Source organism: Leptidea sinapis, chromosome 12 (assembly GCF_905404315.1).
Source record: "Leptidea sinapis chromosome 12, ilLepSina1.1, whole genome shotgun sequence".
Lineage (NCBI taxonomy): Eukaryota > Metazoa > Arthropoda > Insecta > Lepidoptera > Pieridae > Leptidea > Leptidea sinapis.
In genome coordinates this window covers 7,339,863-7,365,340 of record NC_066276.1, presented here as the reverse complement: position 1 = coordinate 7,365,340, position 25,478 = coordinate 7,339,863, and the positions used below count along the sequence as shown (strand labels likewise).

General features: G+C 34.9%; 1 protein-coding gene across 1 annotated transcript in view; it reads left to right on the top strand.

Annotated features, from left to right (window-relative positions):
• The window catches only part of LOC126967212 (putative carbonic anhydrase 3), a 60,861-nt gene that overhangs the window by 25,239 nt on the left and 10,144 nt on the right, over positions 1-25,478 (top strand). Inside the window, exons 2-3 of the mRNA XM_050811705.1 lie at positions 12,826-12,873; positions 22,212-22,376. Of these exons, the coding sequence (XP_050667662.1) occupies positions 12,826-12,873; positions 22,212-22,376 (213 nt within the window). The remainder of the gene's footprint in view (positions 1-12,825; positions 12,874-22,211; positions 22,377-25,478) is intronic.

Below are 25,478 nucleotides of genomic sequence, written 5' to 3'. Positions count from 1 at the left end.
CATCAAAATATTAATAATGCACCCTCAAATTGAAAAGTCAACAAAAAAAAATTATATTATACATAAATTATATATACATATGTCCATAGAAATTTTTTAATAAATTAAAAAAAAACAGAGCCAATTGTAAAATTAACTTTTGGTTTATTTCTTCGGCTCTTAAATTTTAACGTTCTGAAAATTTTGGCGCCCCCCCAAATCATGCCGCCCTAGGCCCGCGCCTCACGGGCTAACACATATCCATCACTGCTTAAAAGGGACCGTATAAAATTAGTAGAAAAAGAGAAGAAACTAAAAAGATTGAATTCTAATGTGAGTCAAGACACCAACAACCTAGGCCCAATCACTATATTTGCGTAGTTAAATCATGTACGGAATTGATCACATAAGAGTTAAACACCATAATGAATCTGGTTTCGCAATCAATCACGACTTTCTATATCGAAATCAAACAACACGTGTAGCAATTAGCCTATTATAAATCTACAGTTCCCGTTCAGCTTGCCAACACATTGTTTATGAACTTGGCAGATGACTTTGATTACGACAAATCTGCCATTAACGTTGTTATGATCAACAAGACACGAACTAAATCAAAACATGGCCAAATATTAAATATATGTCTTTATCGTTCGCTTACAGCCCTTTTTAGGCCGAGGTTAATCAAAGTTCCCATTTCATACAATAATAATAGTATAAACGCGAAAGTTTGAAAGAATGTATGGATGTATCTTTGTTACTCTTTCACGCAAAAACTAATGAATGGATTTTAAGGAAACTTTACAATAAAACAGCTTGCACATCAGAATAACACATAGGTCTTAACACATTTGTAGAGATATAGTGTGAATTATCCAAATATAACGGTAAGTGTCAGTAAGTAGGAAAACGATCTGCAATCTGCGAGCTATTCATGCGTGCGCGGAAAATAATATATTAGATCTGTTTCTCTCCGTGAAAATATTAAGCAAAAATGAAATTTCAATAGAGGCATTTACAGCTGTTAAAATTTTGAGAACAATGTACACTTAATGTGTGACATCATTTATCGAATAATCACTCAAATATTATCTGCGAATTGTGAAAGGGACAGTTTTCTATCCTAGTGACCTCATAATGACGTCACATCCACCTGCTAATATCAAACAGGTTGTATTTGGTAGTACTGGGTACATAATAGGCTATCCATTTTATATTTTTAATAAATTCCCTACGAGATAACTAAATAGGTTGTTCTCTGGGCCACTATCATCTGTAGTCTTTGGGATTTAAGCAAATTATTAATCAAGTAGGTGCCTGTCACAAATCAATATTAAATTAATAATTTCGCGGAACGTCATTTTTCTACGAGAAGTTTGTTAGTTTTCATCAATAATTATTGATTTTTTTTTGCTTTGAGTCATTATTTCAACATCCGTTTGAACTTTAATGGATCACTCACTCCAACATCGTGTGTTTTGTGTAGAAACTTACATAAGAAGAAATTCGAATGAAGATGTTATCTCGTAGGGAATTTATTAATATTATAAAATGGGTAGTCTAGTATGGGGAACCCAGTATAACAAGAGTTATGCATGTGTGTCTATGGTTCACCCAAGTCGAGGTAAAGAGAGCTTTCACTTGGCTTCTTAAACCTGAAATCATGCATGCGCACAGCTCATGCATGGCAGTCCCCAGAGTGATGAGATTGGGTCAAGCGCCTATGGTCAAACTAATTACCTGTTCCTCAGAGAGAACTGATGATTACGATCTGCGTTTGCCATTACCCGTACTGCCCTGGTTTCTTCCGCTCGTATCAAATCTTATTGCCCGGTCCACGTATGATAAACGACGGAAGAAAGCTATGGAAGGATCTTTCCTTCCATAGCTTTCTCTTGAAAGAATATGTGTGGCGAGTGGAGTAAAAGAAAACAGAGAGAATTTACTGGCTTTTGTCGCCATCGTACCAATTACCAGTACGAGGCTTCGTAACACATGATGCCGGGTGGTCGGTACCACGTGGATAGTACATCACCTCCTGGTCGGGGAATGCCTTGGTCGACCTCTCTTGAGAGTTCCATTCACATTCCATCTATTTTGTGAAGTCAATCAACTCTCACTAATCAGAGCATATCATATTTTTATTTCGTTACAAAGACAACAAACAATGGAAAACAATATAAACAAAAAAATATTGCCTAATTCTTTAGGCCGCGACCACCGCGGCCTGGCAAGGTAAAATTGACAACATACTTTTCAAGGTAAGGCGTATGAAATTGCTCACTTAAAATGCCATGTGATAGTTAATGTTGACTTATCAAATGGTGAAATAGCTCGAAAATGATGGCCATTGTGTATATTTCTAAAACCGACAGCAATTTATAGTTAAATATTCACGCATCTTTTCAGTAAGAGTTCCAATATGTCTTTGAAACATTACAATTTTAATTGAGCTAGCTCACCAGTTCTATAGCTTGTTTCATTGACAGATGATTGATAGAAAATCCAATACGACGGTCTTCTGAATGAAGTATTTTGATTCTAGATAGTATGAGGGCAACAAATTGAGACCTGCCACTAGTAGATTTGGGTGAGGTAATCCTTATGGATATATACCTACATTTTTACTGCGACCATAAATTATTTTACGACCATAAGGCCAATGTGTGTGATAAATAGTAGGAAGACAAAGAGAAGAGAACTATTGTTATAGTAAAATACAATGTAGGTGTGGAGCCAAATGCAATTTTCAAACTCTTTTTGAAATATTTGTGTATCAGGCTATTGATAGATAGATAGGTAGATAATTAATTGCATATTATTCAGACTTAATATTAAAATATATTATAAAAAGACCATGATCGTCATCGGTACATGGGCGGTCGTATCGCTGAAGCAATCTCTTCCATACAATCCAAAAATATAATGAATGCAAAAAGTCGGACTTCATTTATGCTAATCTAAATCCATTGGATTATTATCAGTTTTCAAACAATCCAAAAAAATAGCACTGAAGATTTTTGAAGACACTTGCAAGATTATTTTTGACCATTATAGTTACATGAGCTACTTAAATTTAAACACGAAACTAAACTATAAAGTAATAACTCAGTAGGTAGTATGTTACATTAACGATATCTTAACGTAAGGTTCTTTTGACAAAAATGTCTGAAGAACAGTGAGACATTTACAATACCTTACCGCCTTAACGTAAGATTCTTTTGAAAAAAAATCTCTAAAGAACAGTGAGACATTTACAATACCTTGCCGCTTTAACGTAAGATTCTTTTGACAAAAATGTCTGAAGAACATGAGACATTTACGATACCTTACCGCCTTAACGTGAAGTTCTTTTGACAAAAATGGCTGAAGAACAGTGAGATATGTACAATACCTTACCGCCTTAACGTGAGGTTCTTTTGACAAAAATGGCTGAAGAACAGTGAGACATTTACAATACCTTACCGCCTTAACGTGAGGTTCTTTTGACAAAAATGGCTGAAGAACACTAAGTCATTTACAATACCTACCGCTTTAACGTAAGATTCTTTTGACAAAAATGTCTGAAGAACAGTGAGACATTTACAATACCTTACCGCTTTAACGTAAGGTTGTTTTGACAAAAATGTCTGAAGAACATGAGACATTTATGATACCTTACCGCCTTAACGTAAGATTCTTTTGACAAAAATTTCTAAAGAACAGTGAGACATTTACAACACCTTGCCGCTTTAACGTAAGATTCTTTTGACAAAAATGTCTGAAGAACAGTGAGACATTTACAATACATTACCGCCCTAACGTAAGGTTCTTTTGACAAAAATGTCTGGAGAACAGTGAGACGTGCTGGACATATTGTATAGAACACAGATTTAGAATATAGTAGCGTATAGACGACCTCACAGAAAATGTGTGACCAATTTTATTTCAAATTTAACACAAATATCATACGTTTATTTGTGGTGATTTTTTTTCTTATTGTTTTTCGTTATTGTTTCTTTGGAATTTCATATAAACGGCATCGTATGTTGTATGAATAAATAATAATTACAAATCTGAATATTAATGATTCTGTGATTGAAATATTGTGCAATCATTCGGTAGCATAGCTATATAAGCTTATCTTAATATATATAAATTACGTGTCACGTTGTTTGTACGCGATGGACTCTTAAACTATTGAACGGATTTTAATGGGGATTACTTCATGGACTGCAGTATAGTCCAACTTGAGAGATAGGATAGTTTTTATTTCGATTTGGGACCCATATTTATTTTATTTTCAACTAGCTGAACCGACAAAATTACCAAATCAATACATAAAAAAGAAGCACAGAAGTAGTCTTTATTTTATGAAAATAAGGGACGAGACGAGCAGGACGTTCAGCTGATGGTAATTGATATACCCTGCCCATTAAAATGCAGTGCCGCTCAGGATTCTTGAAAAACCCAAAAATTCTGTGCGGCACTACAATTGCGCTCGTCACCTTGAGACATAAGATATTCACGCCCTTCAGATCGATTACTCGTCATAATAATGTTACAAGTTACTGCTCTGCGGCAGAAAAAGGCACCGTTGTGGTACCCATAATCTAGCCGGCATCCTGTGCAAAGGAGTATCCCACTGGTAAAGTATTTCAACGCTATCGCTGTATATGGACCCAGGGTGAGATACGCATTCAAAGTTCTATATCCATTTGAAACCGATAAGTTAACTCTAATGGATTTAAGTTGTGAGTAAATAATACATCTCCCATACAAAATATTCAGTTGACGCACGTACTACGTAGTTCTGCTGATAAAATCATAGTGTCTAATAATTATCATTTTCCGGTAGCTATTCAAATACATTACGTTACAGGTAACTTTATACAAAAATATATAATAAGTATCGTTAACTACTACAACTCATTCTAACATGTTATTTTATAGAACGAGATTAAAATATAGTTCATATTACGTCCATGTGCTTGTAAATGCCATTCAACATTGACTAGTGAAGTCAGTAAAAACTAAATTAATTAATCCAAAAGCTACGGAATGCTCTAGAACAGGGCTTCCTAAACTCCTACAATAAGTTTTCGTTTATGTCGATCACCTGGGAAACCGTTTTGAGTGGTCGCCGTATTAAAGATATGTCGGACACCTCCTACAGCAATGGCTATGCAGTCAACAGCACTGGTGATGTATACACAGGCCATGCAGTTCTCTCACTCGACGAAAACGTCAACCAGTGCTGGGAGAAACTTATGTCTTCTATCGACTCCTCCTTGAGAAGGTCGAGGAATTGGGTGAATTGAACATTATCCAATTTAACCCTTAGAATCATAGACTCAAGTTTGGGCGTTTAAACCACTAAAAAAATGGCGCTCTTCGACAAGAAGCTTCGCCTAGTATCGGAATACTGGGTCTCGAAATCTCGAGCGATTGCCAATTCCGCGGTCACCTGGAGGGTAAAGTCAAATTTTCTTCGAAGCAGCTGGGCGTCAAAAACAGAGCAAGGCTAGCACCACATTACCACATTCTAGCGTTCTACAAAGCGCAGGTCCAACATATGGACTATTGTTGTCATCTCTGGTCTGGCGCACCCCAGTATCAGCTCGATCCAATCGACCTCGTGCAACGCGTAGCAGCTCGAATTGTTGGGGATCCAGTGCTCTGTGAACGGCCTGCTTGGCCTTGCGTAGAGACGTCGCTTTATTGAGTCTTCTACCGCATTAATCACGGGGAGTGTTCCGAAGTTCAGATTCCTGCCGCCGAGTTCCACCTTCGTCCTACACGCCACAAATTAGGATGAATAGTTGGGGGTGATCCCCATCATCTGGATGTGTGTCGGTCCTCCACAATGCGGTTTTCAAGGAGCTTTCTTCCACGTACTACAAAGCTGTGGAATGAGCATCCTTGTGCGGTGTTTCGGGAAAAAGTCACACTATCTTCTGATTTGCACGACGTTATGTGTAATTACATTAATTTTTGGCACAAGGTGATGCCATGTATGGGTAACAAAACGGCGCCTATTTCTGCTGTGAAGCAGTAATGTGTACCTAAACTTAAATTTAAATTTTAACTGAAAAATTTATAATTTTATTTAAAAATTTCACTAATTGGTTAATGATTAATATAATCCTGATTTGCAATATGCACAAGGAATTCGGAAACACCACCCCTTTTTTCGAAGTCGGTGAAATAATATCGAAGGCAGTTGAATAAGGAAATTTTTATTTAACAATAGCAATACCCCGCGGTTTCACTCGCTTATATACCGATATCGTGGTACTGGAAAGTCTACTAAGTCGGACTTTTATTGCACTTAGTTACTATTTTATTATTCCATTAATTCATTAGAAATACATTTTTGAATTTGTTATATCTTTTAAATCAAATGTCCGATTCTAATAATTTAAAAAGTATTTTACAAGTATTAAAACGATCTTTAATAAAATATCATTTAATGGGATAAGGATTGCAGAGGTATGAATAATTTGGTTTGATTATTGTCGGCACTTAGATGAACTTTTAAAATGTAAAAAACTAGATATAGAGACATAACTACAGTAGTTGAACAAATGGTATCGCGGACTTTTTTATAGGTTCTTGGTATTTTCTTTGTTCCATCATCAATAGTTTCCGCAACGCACGCGATGGCAAATTTTTTCACACTTTGGGTTATTTTTTTGAATTATTTTAGGTATCCCTAATAAAATAATTGAAAAAAAAAATATATAGCATATAGTGACATATACTCAGTGAAGAATCAGCTTTCTAATGGTGAAAGAATTTTTGAAATCAGTGCAGAAGTCTTTGTGTGAAAACATTACAAACATACATACAAAAACACAAATGTTTCCTCTTTTTATAAAGAGTTTCTAAGTACCTACTATGAAGTAGGGAAGGTATTGTATTAGCGATAAAGACTCTTCTAAAACATCTTTATATTGTTTACAATAGAGAAGTCAACGTACCTTCTGAAAATAACTAACTTAACAATGCTGTTTTTATAACTATTAGCAATCAATACCTATATTTTTAGGAGGAGAAAAAAAATAACACTATGACAGCTATGAAAACGTCGAAAGAAATAGACTTTAGAACTAACCTCTATTATGAGCAAATCACGCACACTAACACAAATTGTCATACAAATTGCGAGTGTAAGACGTAGCTTGTCACGCACACTGAGCTAATATTCCTGGCCTGTTTTTATCGGTTGTTTAACAGCAAGAGACTCTATCTAGAAGTATAAATTATCTAAGAATAACATATTATTATTTTATAGCTAGGTATATAGTATATCTTTCTTCCACATACTTTCTAAATGCGTTGTAAAATTAGACATAATGACTCTGCAAGCAATGTTTTACCACCAATTGCTTGAAGTATGATATAAATTGAATATTGAAAGTTGACGAATGCAATAAAACATGAAATTAAGATAAGAAAAAAATTAGTACTTACGTATTTTTTTTGTACGTATCTAGTCACTCCATTCACAATCTATGGGATCATTGAGAAAGTCATTTATGTTGTAGTTATCTTTACCACATAAACCTTTTTTAACAATAACCGATGGATTTCATGTGAGTTAATGCTTGCTGAATATCCAAAACGGTTACATTAATAGAGGAATTCTCCGTCGCAGTATGGCATGCTCCCTCAGTCAAATAATAAATTGCATGGCAATCGCTTTAGCACCCAGTATACAGCGGAAATAATTTATAATGCATCAGCACAAATATTGCAGAATGATCTTGTTGGCAGAATAACGAACAATATTACAGGGCGTATGTCAAAGCGTAACTGTTGATTGCGGGAAATCCTGTTTTCAGTTAAACATATTGGGTTATACGAGACGTCGACAGAACTTTTCCAGTTATCAGTCTCGACAGTCGGTCCATGGGTGGGCAGCGTAACAATTCTCTTTTTTGGTGATCTTAGACTGACCCTCCTAATACCGTAATGAACAAGACTTGTTTAATTTAAACTAACGCATCACAGATTTCAAATTCGAATATTTTTATTCAAAATTGGATGTGACATCACTTATTGAAAGTCAAAAACTACCGCCTTCCAAAACGAATGCCTCAGACTTGAGAAGAATGGGCGCAACATACGCAGGGGACTTTTTTTTTTCATCAAAAAAATATGTTTACAAAGTAATATTGTATTGAGCAATTAAACTTATTATTTAATAGCCTGAGGGAGGTCGCTCCATTCCCAATCTGTGGTATCATTAAGAAAGTCATTTATTTTATAGTAACCTTTACCACACAAACGTTTTTTAAACAATTCTTTTGTATAACGTAATACTTTTGTTTTGAACATTTTCTGGGATCTTGTTGTAAAAGCATATACATCGCCCCACAAAAGACTTACGAACTCGATTTAGCCGAGTAGTAGGCATTATAAGTTTATGTTTGTTCCTGGTGTTAACATTATGGTTATGACAGTTTCTAGCAAATTCACTTATGTGCCTATGAACATACATTACATTATTAAGAATATATTGAGAAGCAACAGTCAACATGTTAATTTCTTTGAATTTTGCTCTCAATGATTCTTTAGGACCTAGGTTATAAATAGCGCGAATAGCCCTCTTCTGCAGCACAAATATTGTATTAATATCGGCAGCGTTGCCCCATAGCAATATACCATAGGACATAATACTATGGAAATAACTAAAGTATACTAGTCGCGCCGTATCTATGTCAGTTAATTGTCTAATCTTTTTAACCGCGTATGCTGCAGAACTAAGTCTGTTCGTCAGTCCTTCAATATTTCTAACTGCTTACTAAACTATGGTAAAAGATATGATCTTTCGCTAACTTTTTTGTACATAAAACAATTTACATCTATTCGTGTAATAATATGTGGAACCCTTCACAAGTTAATCGTTTGTATCGGAAAATTATGTGTACATACACAAAAAATATAATATACATACATATGTATATTATATTTTTCGGTTTATGTAAATCGGTCTAACATAAGTATTTTAGCTTTTTCGAGCACTACACAATTTATAATTACTGTTACAAAATGTAGTACTCGAGGTCTATTTGTTTTCATATATTTATTGTCATATTTGTTTAAGACTGTATGTCTCCCAAATAAAAGAAAAAAAATGGTGACGTACGAAGTGCACAAGAAGAAGGAAACCTTATCATACCTGAAAATCTATGTATGTCTATACTCTATGGTGAGCCAATATCATTGCAAAATGAACACAATTCTTAGATTAAGGTTTGGTCTCCGCTCTAACAAGATACCGCAGGCGTAGCCGCAAAGTGCGGCAAGTAATACTATGCCCAAGTGGGCGTACTCGAACCAGTCTCGAACAATGTGTGACGTTGACTTGCCACATGTTCTGTTAAATTTTGCTAATAATTGAAACTAAAATGCCAGGTTGCGTAGCAAAACTCTGTAAAAATAATACTAAAACAAATAAGAAAGACACTGGGATCACATATCACTAGTTAGTATTTTGTATATTATTAATTTCAATGTAAAATAACACGAAGCGTATTGTACTCAATTTGAAAGATGCCGTTGAGTGTCAAGATGCCACGCACACAAGAATATAATAGTTGCCGTAATAAAAAATCTATTGTTCTTAGGTAGTGCGGTATCTAGTTTTTTTTTACGAACGCAAAAGCTCTTCAGCAAAACGGAATAAGAATATGCTATCAACTAACATATATTATTATTATTATTACTTTCATGGTAAATAGGCATAAAAGGCATTTATTTTCTCAAAATTTATTCCTTTAGAATTCTTTTTGATGTTATTTCTAATAAATATATACAATATTGTACAGTCATTTCTATCTATATGTGTTATAATAATGAAAAACAAAAGGTGACGATTTTTGTGAACCATCACCATTGTCAATTAAAGAGTACAAGGTTGTTCTACTACTTACTATTATAGGAATACGAATTTTATAGTAATCCGAGGTATGAATATCGGATTCCTAATATTCTTTCTTATTTCACATCAAATTAAAAATGAGCAACTAAGTGTTACGCAACAACAAACTATTCGGTTTGCGGGCGTAGATTTAAAATTGAGGTACTTGGCGATCCTTCCGCTATTAAAATTATTTATATTTAATAGAGTATACAGGGAAGTGTTATTAACTATTGTAGATTATAAGAAGAAGCACATTTCACTTACGCAGCTTATTATCATATTAGGTCTTCAACGCGTCTAAGTACCAAATAAAAAATAAAAAAAAGTGGTGTGTGCATGTAATCTAATCGCGCGATTGAAGTAAAACTTAATAATAATTAACTTTAGGATAACAGATACATAAATATATTATACTAAATTTACATTAATTAAAGCCATGACTAGTTCGTTACTTAGCACTCACGTATTACTGAATCGATGACGATATAACTTCATCTTTTGAGCAAAGTTGACATTTTCTCTACCTAAAATAAAAAATGACTTTTTTAATAAAATTAATATTATTTTATCAAGTAAGATTTAATATATTTTACAAATAATGATATAATGTTATATTTCTATATTATTATTCATCAGAAAATAAACACTTATCTACACTTTTTACAGGTCAAGCCTTTATCAGGTTCTTGATTTTCTCTTTTTTTCTTATTTATTGACGTAAGAGTGAATTAGGATTTCGTCATTTTATTTGACTGATTATTATTTTCATTTTAAATTCTATCTATAACTCATTAATACCAATCGCACATTTCAAAATTTTCACTCATTAAATAAAATAATTGATATTAAGAAATTGAAGGTTATATTATTGTTAGCACATATCAAAATGACGTTAATATTGAATATTAACCTTAACCTATTTACTAGTGGGAGGCTACTTTGCACAGGATGCCGGCTAGATTATGGAAACCACACCGGCGCCTATTTCTGCCGTGAAGCAGTAATGTGTAAGTATTACTGTGTTTCGGTCTTAAGGGCGCCGTACCTAGTGAAAGTACTGGGCAAATGAGACTTAACATCTTATGTCTCAAGGTGACGAGCGCAATTGTAGTGCCACTCATAATTTTTGGGCTTTTCAAGAATCCTGAGCGACACTGCATTGTAATGGGCAGGGCGTATCAATTACCATCAGCTGAACGTCCTGCTCGTCTCGTCCCGTATTTTCATAAAAAAATTAACAAATAAGACTGTATGGGCTCAAACCCTTTGCCTGTAATGGACGAAGAAACCAAAAACTAACAAATGTCGCAAATGTCAGAAAATATCTGAAAATGAATTTAAGATTTATTACAAAAGTAAAATAAAAAATAAACAAATTATACACTTAAAGATTTACAAAAAATATTACTGAGCATATTAAAAAATATACGTAAAATCATAACATTATAACACTTTAAAAAATTGTTTCAATTGACAATTTTACTGAGCGTTACTTTCGTAAAAAAAAATCTGAGTTACACCCAAGTCGCGCCTAAAGAAGTTTAAATGGGGCAAATTGTCGTATTCCAATGGCCGAGATTGTCCACGCGGACAAATTTGCGGGATCAGCTAGAGTTTTAAATAATTTTGAACGTTATTGTATTTTAAAATTTCAACCCATTTCAGCGCCGCTTTCAATTGTTTCCGGACTCATTTTAATGCAAATGTGGCAACAATAACATAACAACAATAATTAACAAAATAAGTTGACGAAAAGAATAACAATGACATGAATAAAATGTGTACATTCACAAGATACGCATATTAATATACGTCCAGCAGTTTTGCATACAATACCAGCCTAGCGGAACTCTCTAAGAAAAAAGCGTTTCACTCTGCAGTCATTGATAGATTGACAGATGACGTCAATAAGCTTGTAAAAAACGGAGAAATCCGAAATCCACTACGTCTTAAGCAACTGTTCGCTTTAGAACTTACCCGGATTATACTTCGTCGCCTTATTGTTGTAGTGACTATTTCAAACTTATAACAAATCACAGCCTATTTCATAGTAAACTAAATTTCAATTTTTACTTAGACAGTCCCACTTCTTATTACATAATATTTACATCCTCTTTGTACGGTACCTTGTACTATTATATATTCTTTGACAGTACTAACTTTTTAAGCGTCTTGACGTATTATCTATGACTTGACATCACGACAAGAACGGCCGATCCGCCAAGAACTCTGCCGATATTAATACAATATTTGTGCTGCAGAAGACTATTCGAGCTATTTATAACCTAGGTCCTAAAGAATCATTGAGAGGAAAATTCAAAGAAATTATCATCTTGACTGTTGCTTCTCAATATATTCTTGATAATGTAATGTATGTTCATAGGCACATATGCGAATTTGCTAGAACCTGTCATAACCATAATGTTAACACCAGGAACAGACATAAACTTATAATGCCTACTACTCGGCTAAGTCGAGTTAGTAAGACTTTTGTGTATTTTTTGTGTAAGACATGTATATGCTTTTACAACAAGATCCCAGAAAATTTTCAAAACAAAAGTATTACGTTATTTTAAAAGAATTGTTGGGAATGAAGCGACCGCCCTCAGGCTATAAAATAATAAGTTAAATTGTACAATATTACTTTGTAAACATATTATTTCGACGAAAAAAAAACCCGCTGAGTTTGTTGCGTCTATTCTTCTCAGGTCTGAGGCAATCGTTTTGGAATGGGTGGTAGTTTTTGACTTTCAATAAGTGATGTCATATCCTATTTTAATAAAAATATTTGAATTTGAAAAATATATGACATGCACAATCAAACATTCCTCCACACAGCATAGAGATATAACGTAACACGTCTCGCTCTAATGGTGATATTGCGATATTGTTATTGTGAAGGGCAGTTCAATTACCTGTGTTATTTTACTTTTCAGATTCAATGCTATCACGGGCCGAGGACTTCGGATACGACGGCAGTATAGGTAACTACCTCTACCATAGCATTTTAAATATTGTTACTTACTATCTGTAAAATGTTTGATGATCCAACATTCAACCATGAGATTATATTAGAGTGTGGACTACACTAGGAAAAAAAACAAAGATAGGGCTTTCCCCAATCAATATTTTAGGTAGGCACTATGACCACAGAGTACTTGCATAAGTAAATAGTTACTAGAAAATCAATTTCCTACTCTTATTTTGTTGAATTACAAAAAAAAAACGTCGATCATTGGTCCTTGTCGGTGATTGGTGCCACTACGTTACAAAATTTGCACCCCTTTTTAACCCCTTTAGGGGTGAATTCTTTCAATATGCTGAAATTAATTTTCTTGTATTGTAATAAGGAGTCCATACGCAAAGTTTCAAGTCTCTTACTTAAAATTTTACTCCATCCCCATACAAACTTTCAACCCCCTTTTTACCCCTTTAAGGGTGGAATTTTCAAAAATCTTTTCTTAGTGGATACTTGCTTTATGTAAACTACCTGTTGTGAAAAAATCAGCTTTCTAGGTTCAACACAGTAGATTTAAGTGAGTGAATCAGTCAGTCAGGACTTTTACGTTTATGTATATAGATAACTACAATAAATATCTATTTTACACTTGATACTTTAATTTAGTTCTAAAAAATATTTTAGTTAATTAAAAAATACGTCGATTAATATGATATATAGGGTCTTTCAATAGGGACTTCCGAACTTTTACAGTTGATAGCGGCCATCTTGTTGAAGCTACATCTGTCAAATTGGCTGTCATTTATTCAGTCTGTTTTGCCAAATCACCATGGATGGATATAGCGTTCAACAACACGTGCAAATGATAAAATTGTTTTATCAAAATGGGTGTTCTGTTCGGGCAACGTTCCGCGCGTTTCGCCCATTTTACGGGCGCCATAATCGTCCTACCGAGAGGACTATTCGCAGTGTGGTGGATAAATTTGAGTCCACTGGTTCAGTAAACGATCAACCAACACCCGTACGTCGACGAAACGCAAGATCTACCGAAAACATCGCCGCTGTCCGTGAGAGCATGCAGGAGAATCCGAGGCAGTCGATTTCGCGTGGCTCACAAGAACTCGGCCTTTCAGAGACCACAACTTGGCGAATTTTGCGTCGTGACTTGGGCCTGCACCCGTACAAAATTCAACTGACCCAGGAGCTGAAGGTAAACGACCATAGACAAAGACTTGTGTTCGCTGAATGGGCTCTGGAGCAGTTGGCAACTGACCCTAATTTTCATCGAAAAATCATCTTCAGCGATGAGGCCCATTTCTGGATGAATGGATACGTGAACAAACAAAATTGTCGAATTTGGGCCGATACAAATCCACATAAGATCCAAGAGCGTCCAATGCATCCCGAAAAAGTCACTGTTTGGTGTGGATTTTGGGCTGGCGGCATCATCGGTCCATATTTCTTTGAAAACGACGTTGGCCAGGCCATCACCGTAAACGGAGAGTGCTATAGGTCGATGATTACCAACTTCTTTTAGCCTGAATTGGATGATATGGACACCAACGACATGTGGTTTCAACAGGACGGCGCTACGTGCCACACAGCTCATGCCACATTGGACATTCTGCATGAGCGGTTCGATGGCATGGTCATCTCACGTGGAGATGATGTGAACTGGCCACCGAGATCGTGCGATTTGACCCCATTAGACTATTTCTTGTGGGGTTTTCTTAAGTCGCAAGTCTATGCGAATAAGCCACAAACCACAGCGTAATCCATAAGCCACAACATAACCCATGCCATCGGTCAAATTCAGCCTGATTTATGCACCAGCGTCATGGAAAATTGGACATTTCGGATGCGCGCCACCCAGAGAAGCCGGGGCGGACATTTGAACGATGTTATATTCCACACATAATGGCATCGATAGGCCTTTCAAATGAATAAAAATTGTTGATGATATCTAACACAAATTTTGTTACAAAATATATATATAAGAGATTTCCACCTATGTATTGACTCATCACGATATTTCTAGAACCATAAGGCGTAGAGATTTGAAATTTGTTAGGAATATTCCTTTAGCCGAGTAGAGGTCAGCTAATAATAACGGATTTTACGAAATACTCGCAAGATTTATTTTTATTATGAACAGAACAGCGTCTGTCGGCTCAGCAGTTGAAAATAAAATTAGAAAGCGAATCGAATAAAAGTATGATTCTTTCTCGAACAGAATGGCCGTTGCTTGGAGGAATGTCTCATGTTTTTGTAAATGTACCGACACCCAAAACTCTTAAAACCGAAAGACATCAACTATAGGTGAACTGCTTTATGGGACAGAAATAAGTGTGGCGGCAGTACAACCAGTGGGAGGCTCCTTTGAACAGGATGCCGGCTAGATTATGGGTACCACAACGGAGCTTATTTCTGCAGTGAAGCAGTAATGTGAAAACGCCGTAGCTAGTGAAATTACTGGGCAAATGAGACTGAACATCTTATGTCTCAAGGTGACGAGCGCAGTTGTAGTGCCGCTCAGAGTTTTCGGTGTTTTTCAAGAATCCTGAGCGGCACTGCACTGTAATGGGCAGGGCGTATCAATTACCACCAGCTAAACGTCCTGCTCGTCTTGTCCCTTATTTTCATATAAAAAAGCGTCGGAAACCACGGCGTATACAGTTCTACCGCGACTAATAAGGTAAATAATATATAACCTTGAAAAAATAATATCTACCTACTTAGGTACCGCGGTCTGCGCCCATGTCTATGGAACTGTAACAAGGCCGTTGGTGTACATTAATTAGGTTGATTGTCAAACTTTCAAATTTAAAAGGCAAATGCGTTTTTATAAGCCGTCTGTCTGCTGTCAGCAAGCTGTATCTCATCATCACAAAACAATGCACTCTCAAAGATATTGCGTTGGTTTGAGACGAATAATCTGCACTTAAGGCGGCACTAAATGCCAGCGACCTTGAACGATATGAGTTCACGGCTGCCGGCCCACCATCTATGTAACAAAGACAATATTTTCAAAATTCTTTGGTGGAAAACAGTTTATATGCTTACAATCCTCGTTATTCACTACTAATCTGAATAAATGAACCTACAAAAAAAAAGTACAAGCTATAAGAATAACTTTTCTGAGGGAAATACCAAAAAAAATGCGTCACGCCATGCCCAAAACTTGTTTAACTTCAAAGAAAAGTGGTAGTTCAAAAAGGCTCGGCAGTGTTAACTATAACCAACAGCAAGCATTAGTAACATACAAATAAAACTTAAGGATATGTGTAACAGGATTAAGTAGTGTTCATAGCTCGAAATCTTTCACCACAAAACTTGTCTAAAAACACCATGTTTGCGTGTTTTCTGCTTACTCTTCGCCTTAAACAGTAAAAACACAAAGTGTTTACGGTTCATTACACCAAACAGAGCGGAGGTACAAACCAACATACTTATAAATGACTAGGGACTGGAGCTTGTGGACACTACGGTCTTCTTGGGTATCATGTTAGATAAAAAGCTTCAGTGGGGTCCACATAAGATCCTTGGGGAACACCAGTAATAATTTGAAGGAACTTCGAGGCGGTACTATCTCCTTCATTTAGAATATGCGGTTAGAGCGATAATAGCGAAGTAACAGGTGATAGATTTGTTTAAGGCGGGTTTTATCTTCTGAAGGAGACCCTTGTACTAAACTCGGTCAAACGCCTATTCAGTGTGTAAGAATGTTAAGGCACAAAATTCTTTTTCATTACTCATACTCGGAAAGTAATGTTGTTTTGATCTAATTATTCGGTGGAAAATGCTGCTTCCCTCCATAGAGAGGGAAAAACTCATACAAATTACGTCCCACCTAAGGGCCGGAATGAACTTTAAAAATAGAACTGCTATGAAGAGTTTTATGTAAAAAAGAACTCATTAAAAAAAATGCTGCGGCCATGTGACTTTCTAAACAGCCAGTGTGAACTTAGCGCAAACTTCTTTGAGCGGAATAAACCGCAAAAACTACGTGGTAAGTTCCATATTTGAAATTTAAAAGTCGACATAAATTGGCGGGATACTAATCTGTGCTTAGATAAACAACTAGTTTTATTTTCCTCATATTCGAAATGAAAAGTAGAGTGTTTAACTCGGGTAAAAGTATCAATTCCTACTCGGACTATAGCCGACCTCGCTGCGCTCGGGCTTCTAAATTCCTCGGGAATTGATTCTTTCGACCCTCGGTTAACAATCTACTATATTTCCCAACGTTTGCCTTATTCTGTCACACACTATATAAAGGTGCTAGTTGAGTTATGTAGTGTTGCCTAAAACCAAACTAGAATTGTACCAGATTTTTTATGCTAATAAGGGACGAGACGAGCAGGACGTTCAGCTGATTGTAATTGATACGCACTGCCCATAACAATGCAGTACCGCTTAGGATTCTTCAAAACCCAAAAGTTCTGTACGGCACCATAATTGCGCTCGTCACCTTGAGACATAAGATGTTAAGTCTCATTTGCCCAGTCAATTCACTAGTAACGGCGCCTTACTGCTTCACGGCAGAAATAAAAAGTGTGTGCAAAGGAGCCTACCATTATTGTACTGGTCAAACTGTAAATTAGTCTTTAGTATCCTAGCATTTTGTGCAGCAGTTAATTTTCAAATACATTTGACAAAATTGGTATAAAGGTAAGGTCTAAGGTCTAGATGATGTAATTTTATGAGATATATTTTCTGCTTTAGGCATTATTATGATTTGTAACACCTTCCATAGGTGAGTGAGTAAACACAATGACGTCATTTCATACTTATCAGTGTAATGCTAATGTGAAATGTATTCTTAATAGTTAATTGCACCTATTGAATAATTTAATTTTTAATCATGTTACTTTTAAGTATTATATTTGAAGTGGTATTTTTTTGTTTTTAATTTTTATTTTACATTATTCATTAAGGAATATGGCTATTCAGTTCATGACAAAAAATATACTCTAACCCCCTTATTCATAATGGCCCGCTAACTTTAAACAGCCGCTAAGGAGTGTTTTTTCTCATTCCGATTTAGGTCAATAGAAGAAGACAGAGTGCGAATTAGCGATGCTTTAAGTTAGCAGACTATTATGAATAAGGGGGTTATTCATTACCAAACCCTTTTGTCAAGTTGACATGTTTTCCAACATGCTCTTGAAAATAATAGCAGACTGTAAGATCTCTTTTACTAATCGATTATTAATGAAGTTGTCGCATCATTTGTGGTATATTTTGACCCTCATTTGAAATTGTTAAAAAGAACGCTATAATTTAATTTTAATGTTTTAGCTTACTGCACTTCTTCTCTGTAAAAAGTTTCACTATGTTAAAACACCCGTGCCAGACAAAAGGGCTCTAAAGTTTTTGAATCGTGTTGGTATTAATAAATTATAGATAATCTCAAAGTTGCTGAGATAGATAGGTTCGGTCAGGCATTTAAATTCAAATTCAAAAACACTTTATTCATGTAGGTCACGGAAATGACACTTATGAATGTCAAAAATAATTAAAAATATTGTTTCTTATTGAATTTACCGCTACTTCGTAAAGGCACTTCATTGCCACTCTTTTAGGTCGAGATTTACTTTTTAATTGTTTTACAAATCATTTCAATTACAATATATGCAAAGTAACGCAACAAAAATACTCAAATGTCAAAAACTGAAAGCCTTACACGAGTAAGTCAAAAAAAATAAAAAAACGTGAATTAATACTTATAAACACAAGAGTTATTGAGTATAGTAGATGCATCAATCCACACATACTGTAAATAAATAGAGGCATTATGTGAGCATTTCATAAAATAAAAAATATAATAACTTTAACTTTAAAGGAAATAATAATAATAAAAAACACATCAAGCAGACCTCCCGGTAACAAGATCATCCAGCCACCACGAGTAGCACCCGTTCACGAGCATGACGCATGGACCAGCCATCGCCTCCCTCGACCATATTTTAGGGAAGGGAACGACTCGCCCCGCGTCGCCGCCATACCATACTTATACTTCTTTGTTATCATACAATAATACTGGCATAGTGTAATATAATAATTATAAATATGGCGCTGCTAATAGAGCTCAATATATAAAAGTCTTCTGTAGAAAATAATTATTTTATTTTGTAACTTTTTTTATTGAAAAGGAAGACAAACGAGCGTACGGGTCATCTGCTGTTAAGTGACTGCCGCCCACATTCTCTTGCAACACCAGAGAAGGAAGGTGTATGCGCTTTTTTTTGAAGGTACCCATGTCGTATTGTCCCGGAAACAACGCACAAGGAAGCTCATTCCACAGCTTCGTAGAACGTGGAAGAAAGATCTTTGAAAACCGCACCGTGGAACACCGCCGATCGAGATGGTGGGGATGATATCCTAATTTGTGGCGTTTCGTGCGAAGGTGGAATTCAACGGCAGGAATCAGGTGGAACAACTCTTCGGAATACTCCACGTGATAAATGCGGTAGAAGACACACAATGAACCCACTACTTCGTCAAAGTCCCAGCTGGGCTAATTTACCAGAAAGTGATACAACCACCACACACAAACATATCCAATTTTTATTCAACGATCTCCGATTTAAAAATCAAATAATTAAATTTGTGAATTAATGTGTATGGCAAAAAATATTTGCTTTATGTATCAGATACTTATACTACTCAGCAACAAAACCAAAAACACTTCTTGATAATAATAATTAAAATTTTTGTTATAATTTAATTGTTCGTTGTAATAAAGTATTTATTACGTTTACAAGTACGAGGCCATCGCCAGTCCTTAGTAAATGCATTTAATTATAAATCGCCACAAATATAGAAAAATCAATGCTGTTTTTCTATCAATAAATTATGAATTCGTAGCAACTCTATTGTGATTTAATTTATACAGCAATTAATGTTTTTAAAGTTTTACGAGTAATTATAGACGTTAATGTTTTCCCTGTAATTATTTTTAAATATTTGCTAGGTACAAATACCTGATACATTAACTTGGTTTGCTTTGTTAAGCCATTGTTCGTATTATATACTCGCTAGACTAACATACTATTTATAATGTGAAGTTTTGGACGTTAGTTTCTCAATCACTAACACAGTGCACATATAGATTGTGGAAAAAATCATAACCTGCTGAACAGATTCGGAAGAAATTTGGCACATAGGTAGTTTTTAACCTAGCTTAACACGGGGTATAGTTGGGCAGCTCAAACACACAAAGCGCAACATTATCGTAATTTTTCGTAAAACAGTGGGAGGCTCCTTTGCACCGAATGCCGGCTAGATTATGGGTATTTCTGCCGTGAAGCAGTAATGTGTAAGCATCGCTGTGTTACGGTCCGAAGGGCACCGTAGCTAGTGGAATTACTGGGCTAATGAGACTTGTCTTCTTATGTCTCGTATCAATTACCATCAGCTGAACGTCATGATCGTCTCATCCCTTATTTTCATATAAAAACATAAATCACATTTTCATTTAGTTAGATATTAGGTAAAGCAAATTCACACAACATCTTATCTCGGTAAATGAAGAAATTATCTAACATGTAAGTAATTTTAATTATTGGTGATCACGTCATACGGAACTAATAAAATGAAGTGCATGAGATCGGACATAATAGGATAATAGTTGTGTGTTATTTATTAGCGATGTACAAATGTCTTTCGGTTCGATCTCGCTAGAAATCATACAAAGAGAATGTAAATACTACGTAATAAGAAGCAGGACTGCCTGAGTAAAAATTGAAATTTAGTTTAGTATGCTTCTGTAGCTTCAAATTCAAAAACACTTTATTCGTGTAGGTCACGGAAATTACACTTATGAATGTCAAAAAAAAAATAAAAATATTGTTTCTTATTGAATTTACCGCTACTTCGTAAAGGGTTGAGCTAATGAGAAGAAGTAGCAAGAAACTCATTCCCACTCAATTACAATACAATATATGCAAAGTGACGCAACAAAAATAATCAAATGTCAAAAACTGAAAGGCTTACACGAGTAAGTCAGAAAAAGAAAAAAAAAAGTAAATTAATACTTATAAACACAAGAGTTATTGAGTATAGTAGATGCATCAATCCACACATACCGTAAATAAATAGAGGCATTATGTGAGCATTTCATAAAATAAAATTTATAATAACTTTAACTTCGTTATCATGCCTCTTTTATGTAAGTTAACTATTCAAATTCAAATATTTTTATTCAAAATAGGATTTATAATCACTTATTGAACGTCAAAATCTACCACCCATTCAAAAGAGACTGCCTCAGACCTGAGAAGAATGGGCGCAAGAAATTCAGCGGGCTTTTTTTTTATATAAAATATGGATTACAATGTAATGTCGTACAATAAGCATTTATAATTAAAGAGCCTGAGGGTGTTCGCTTTAATCCCAGTTCGTGGTGTCATTAAGAAAATCGTTTATGCTATAATAACCTTTCCCACACAAACGTTTTTTAACAATTCTTTTAAATTTCGTAACACATTTGTTTTGTATATTTTCTGGGATCATATTGTAGAAACATATACATCGCCCAACAAAAGACTTACTAACTCGACCCAACCGAGTAGTAGGCATAATAAGTTTATGTTTGTTCCTCGTGTTAACATTATGAATGTCACAGTTTCTAGAAAATTCCTCAATGTGCTTATGAACATACAAAACATTATCAAAAATGTATTGAGAAGCAACAGTCAAATTGTTTATTTCTTTAAATTTTTCTCTTAATGATTCTTTAGGACCTAGGTTACAAATCGCGCGAATAGCCCTCTTCTGCAGCACAAAGATAGTATTAATATCGGCCGCACTGCCCATAACAATATGCTATGCTAAGATAAAACACTGGCATTTTAAATATAATTTTAAAAGAAAACAGGATTTGAAATTTTTCAATTACAAAATTGAAAAATGGGGGGCTAACATAAATTAAAAACTATTACGATTATGTTTTTCGCATAAGCATATATAGGGGTTTAGTCATGTAGGTACCTTATCAGATAAGTTTTTAATATTATTGTAAAATAAATCAACCTCTGGTCAAATAAAAAAATATATCAGAACAATTCACGTGTACCAACTCAAGTGCACGATGGTCGGTGCCCGGATTCGAATCCCGGTAGGTGCAAGCATTTATATGATGAATATGGATGTTTGTTTCCGAGTCATGGATGTTTAAATGTATTTATGTATATTTACATGAATTTATGTATGTTTAAGTAAGTATATTGTATTAAATATATCAGTGTCTTGTAGCCCATAACACAGGCTATATATGCTTAACTTGGGGCAAGATAATTTGTGTAAAAAGTGTGTCAATATTATTATTATTATTTAATAGTAAATACTTCTTTTCCTCAGGTCCTACTTTTTGGGGCGACACATACAGAGAGTGCAGAGGAAAACATCAGAGTCCCATTAATATAAATGTGCTGCGAGTGAAGCAGGTGGCGCTACCCGACATCGTGTTTATCGGCTTCGACGACCCCATAGACAACGTGCATGTCACTAACAATGGGCACACAGGTGACAATTTCAAATATTTTTATTCAAAATAGGATGTGACATCACTTATTGAAAGTATAAAACCACCATTCCAAAGAGTAAATACCTCAGACCTGAGAAAAATGGGCGCAACAAACTCAGCGGGCTTTTTATTCATCAAAAAATATGTTTACAAAGTAATAATGTACAATTAAACTTATTATTTAATAGCCTGAGGGCGGTCGCTCCATTCCCAATCTGTGGAATCATTAAGAAAGTAATTTATGTTATAGTAACCTTTACCACACAAACGTCTTTTAACAATTCCTTTGAATATCGTAATACTTTTGTTTTGAACATATTTTTCTGGGATCTTATTGTAAAAGTATAAACATCAAAAGACTTACTAACTCGACTTAGCCGAGTAGGCATAACAAGATGTTTGTATAATATATAATGTGGTTTTAGGATAGGCTTCATAGGTACTCATTGAATATAAATTAAAACATGGTCTCTGCTTAACTCTTTCAAGTATAAGTTTGCATGCGGCAAAAAAATTAACAGATGATTTATGACACAATGAATCTATAACTTCTATTAAAATAATTCTTCTAAGAGATTTTATCCATATAGTTAGGTATTTACCAGTGGGAAGCTCCTTTGCACAGGATGCCAGCTAGCTTATGGTTACCACAACGGCGCCTATTTCTGCCGTGAACCAGTAATGTGTAAACATTACTGTGTTTTGGTCTGAAGGGCGCCGTAGCTAGTTAAATTACTGGGCTAATGATACTTAACATTTTATGTCCCAAGGTGACATAAAATGTTAAGTATCATTTAATTTAAATTAATTTAATTTAAATTAAGTTATTTGACAAGGGAGGACAACTCTTGCAATATCATACAAAATAGGCAACATTCACCAAATATAAATGTTACTGCTATAGATAATCATAATATAAAGCTCATAAATATTGTTCACCAGAATATACAAGGTATCTCAAGTAAGGAATTAGAAATTGAACTGTTTTTGAGCTGCTGTAATATAGATATATTATGTATTACAGAACATTGGCGTAAGAGTCATTAGCTCCAGTTTAGTTTTAGAGAACATAAAGTAGTCAGTTCGTTTTGTAGAAGTAGGGCAATACATGGAGGTTCCCTAATTATTATTAATAATAGATTAAAATGTAAAAATAGAAGAGATATTGTTAATCTCTCTATAGAACAACTAATTGAGATAGCTTGTATAGAACTAGAGCAATTTATTATTGTAAGTGTATACCGCCCCCCCACTGCATCATATGAACAATTCCAACATAGAATGGAGGAGGTACTATCAAAATTTAGCAAAACTAGCAAGTCAATTATAGTGTGTGGAGATTTTAATATAAACTTGCTTGAACCTTCGGCCAATTGTACTAGCCTTAAAAACTTATTTCAAAGTTTTAATTTGTTCAATGTATTTTGGGAACCTACTAGAATCACTTCTACAACAGCAACCTGTTTAGATAATATTTTTACAGATGTTACTATTACTAGTAAACTCATAATTAATAATCTTCAGTCCGACCATAGTGGGCAACTTATAAAAGTAAATACAAGATTGGACAATGTCAGACCAAAAAAGGTGACGATTATACCAGTTACGGGTAGCCGTCTTGAGAGGTTTAGAAATAATTTGGTAAATACGATACCATTTTTACACTGTGGTGAAACTGCTAATTTTCACTATAACTTAGTCTTCAACTCCTTCTGTGAGGAATTTGACAGGATTTTTACTCCAGTAACGGTGACAGTAAACAACACACATAGTTTTAATGATTGGGCAACAATGGGTATCCACAAAAGTCGTAAACGCTTATATGACCTTTATTATGAGAAACATTACAATAATAGTGAAGAATTTAAAATATATGTAAAAAAATACTCCAAGCTTTTTAAAATAGTTTGTCATGAAGCGAAAACACGTTTCATTGCAGATAAAATTAAAAACAGTAATAATAAAGTAAAAGCGACTTGGAGTGTAATTAACAATGAAACTGGTAGATCGAATTGCCGTAACACCTCTATCTGTTTAAATATTAATAATCGCGTTATAAATTCGGAAATAGAAATTGCAAATGAATTTGATAAATACTTCTCCGAAATCCCGATTGTCACGACCAAATACCTTAACTCTTCGCCAAAAGCAGCATATGATATGCTTAAATTACACGTACCAGTATCTTCTACTGACTTGAAATTTAAGTATGTTACAGGTAGCGATATAATAAAAATCTTCAAATTAATTAACCTAAAAAATACAAAAGACCTATGGGGCCATTCGACTAATATTGTTAAATACATACTTGACATTATAGCACCTGAATTAGCAATAATATTTAATGAATGCATAGATGAGGGTGTGTTCCCTGACCTCATGAAATACAGCAAAGTTATACCTTTGTTTAAATCGGGCAGTTCTTTTGACCCTGCTAATTTCAGACCTATTTCAGTGCTGCCTGTTTTTAGTAAAATTTTTGAAAAACTTTTGCTTCAACAGCTACAAATGCATTTTTGTAAATTAATGAACAAAAATCAGTTTGGTTTCACTAGAGTCACAGGATGCATTGGGCATTTTTTGTGATTTGTCAAAAGCATTTGACTGCGTCCACCATGAAACTTTACTCCTAAAACTAAAGCATTATGGAGTGAAAAATAGAGCCCTAAATCTGTTAAAATCATATTTAAGCGAAAGAGTTCAGATAGTCGATGTAAATGGCAAACGGTCTTCGGGTAAACCTGTGGGAATAGGTGTTCCACAAGGTTCTATTCTCGGTCCTTTCTTGTTTCTTATATATATTAACGATCTACCGTTTGTGGTATATGATAGCCATGAGATTGTATTGTTTGCTGATGATACTTCACTTATTTTTAAAGTGAAGCGACGTGCGGATATTGATGACGAGGTAAGCAATGCACTCTCAAAGATAGTGCGTTGGTTTGAGACGAATAATCTGCACTTAAACAGTAAAAAAACAAAGTGTTTACGGTTCATTACACCAAACACAGTGGAGGTACAAACCAACGTACTTATAAATGACCAGAGATTGGAACTTGTGGACACTACGGTCTTCCTGGGTATCACGTTAGATAAAAAGC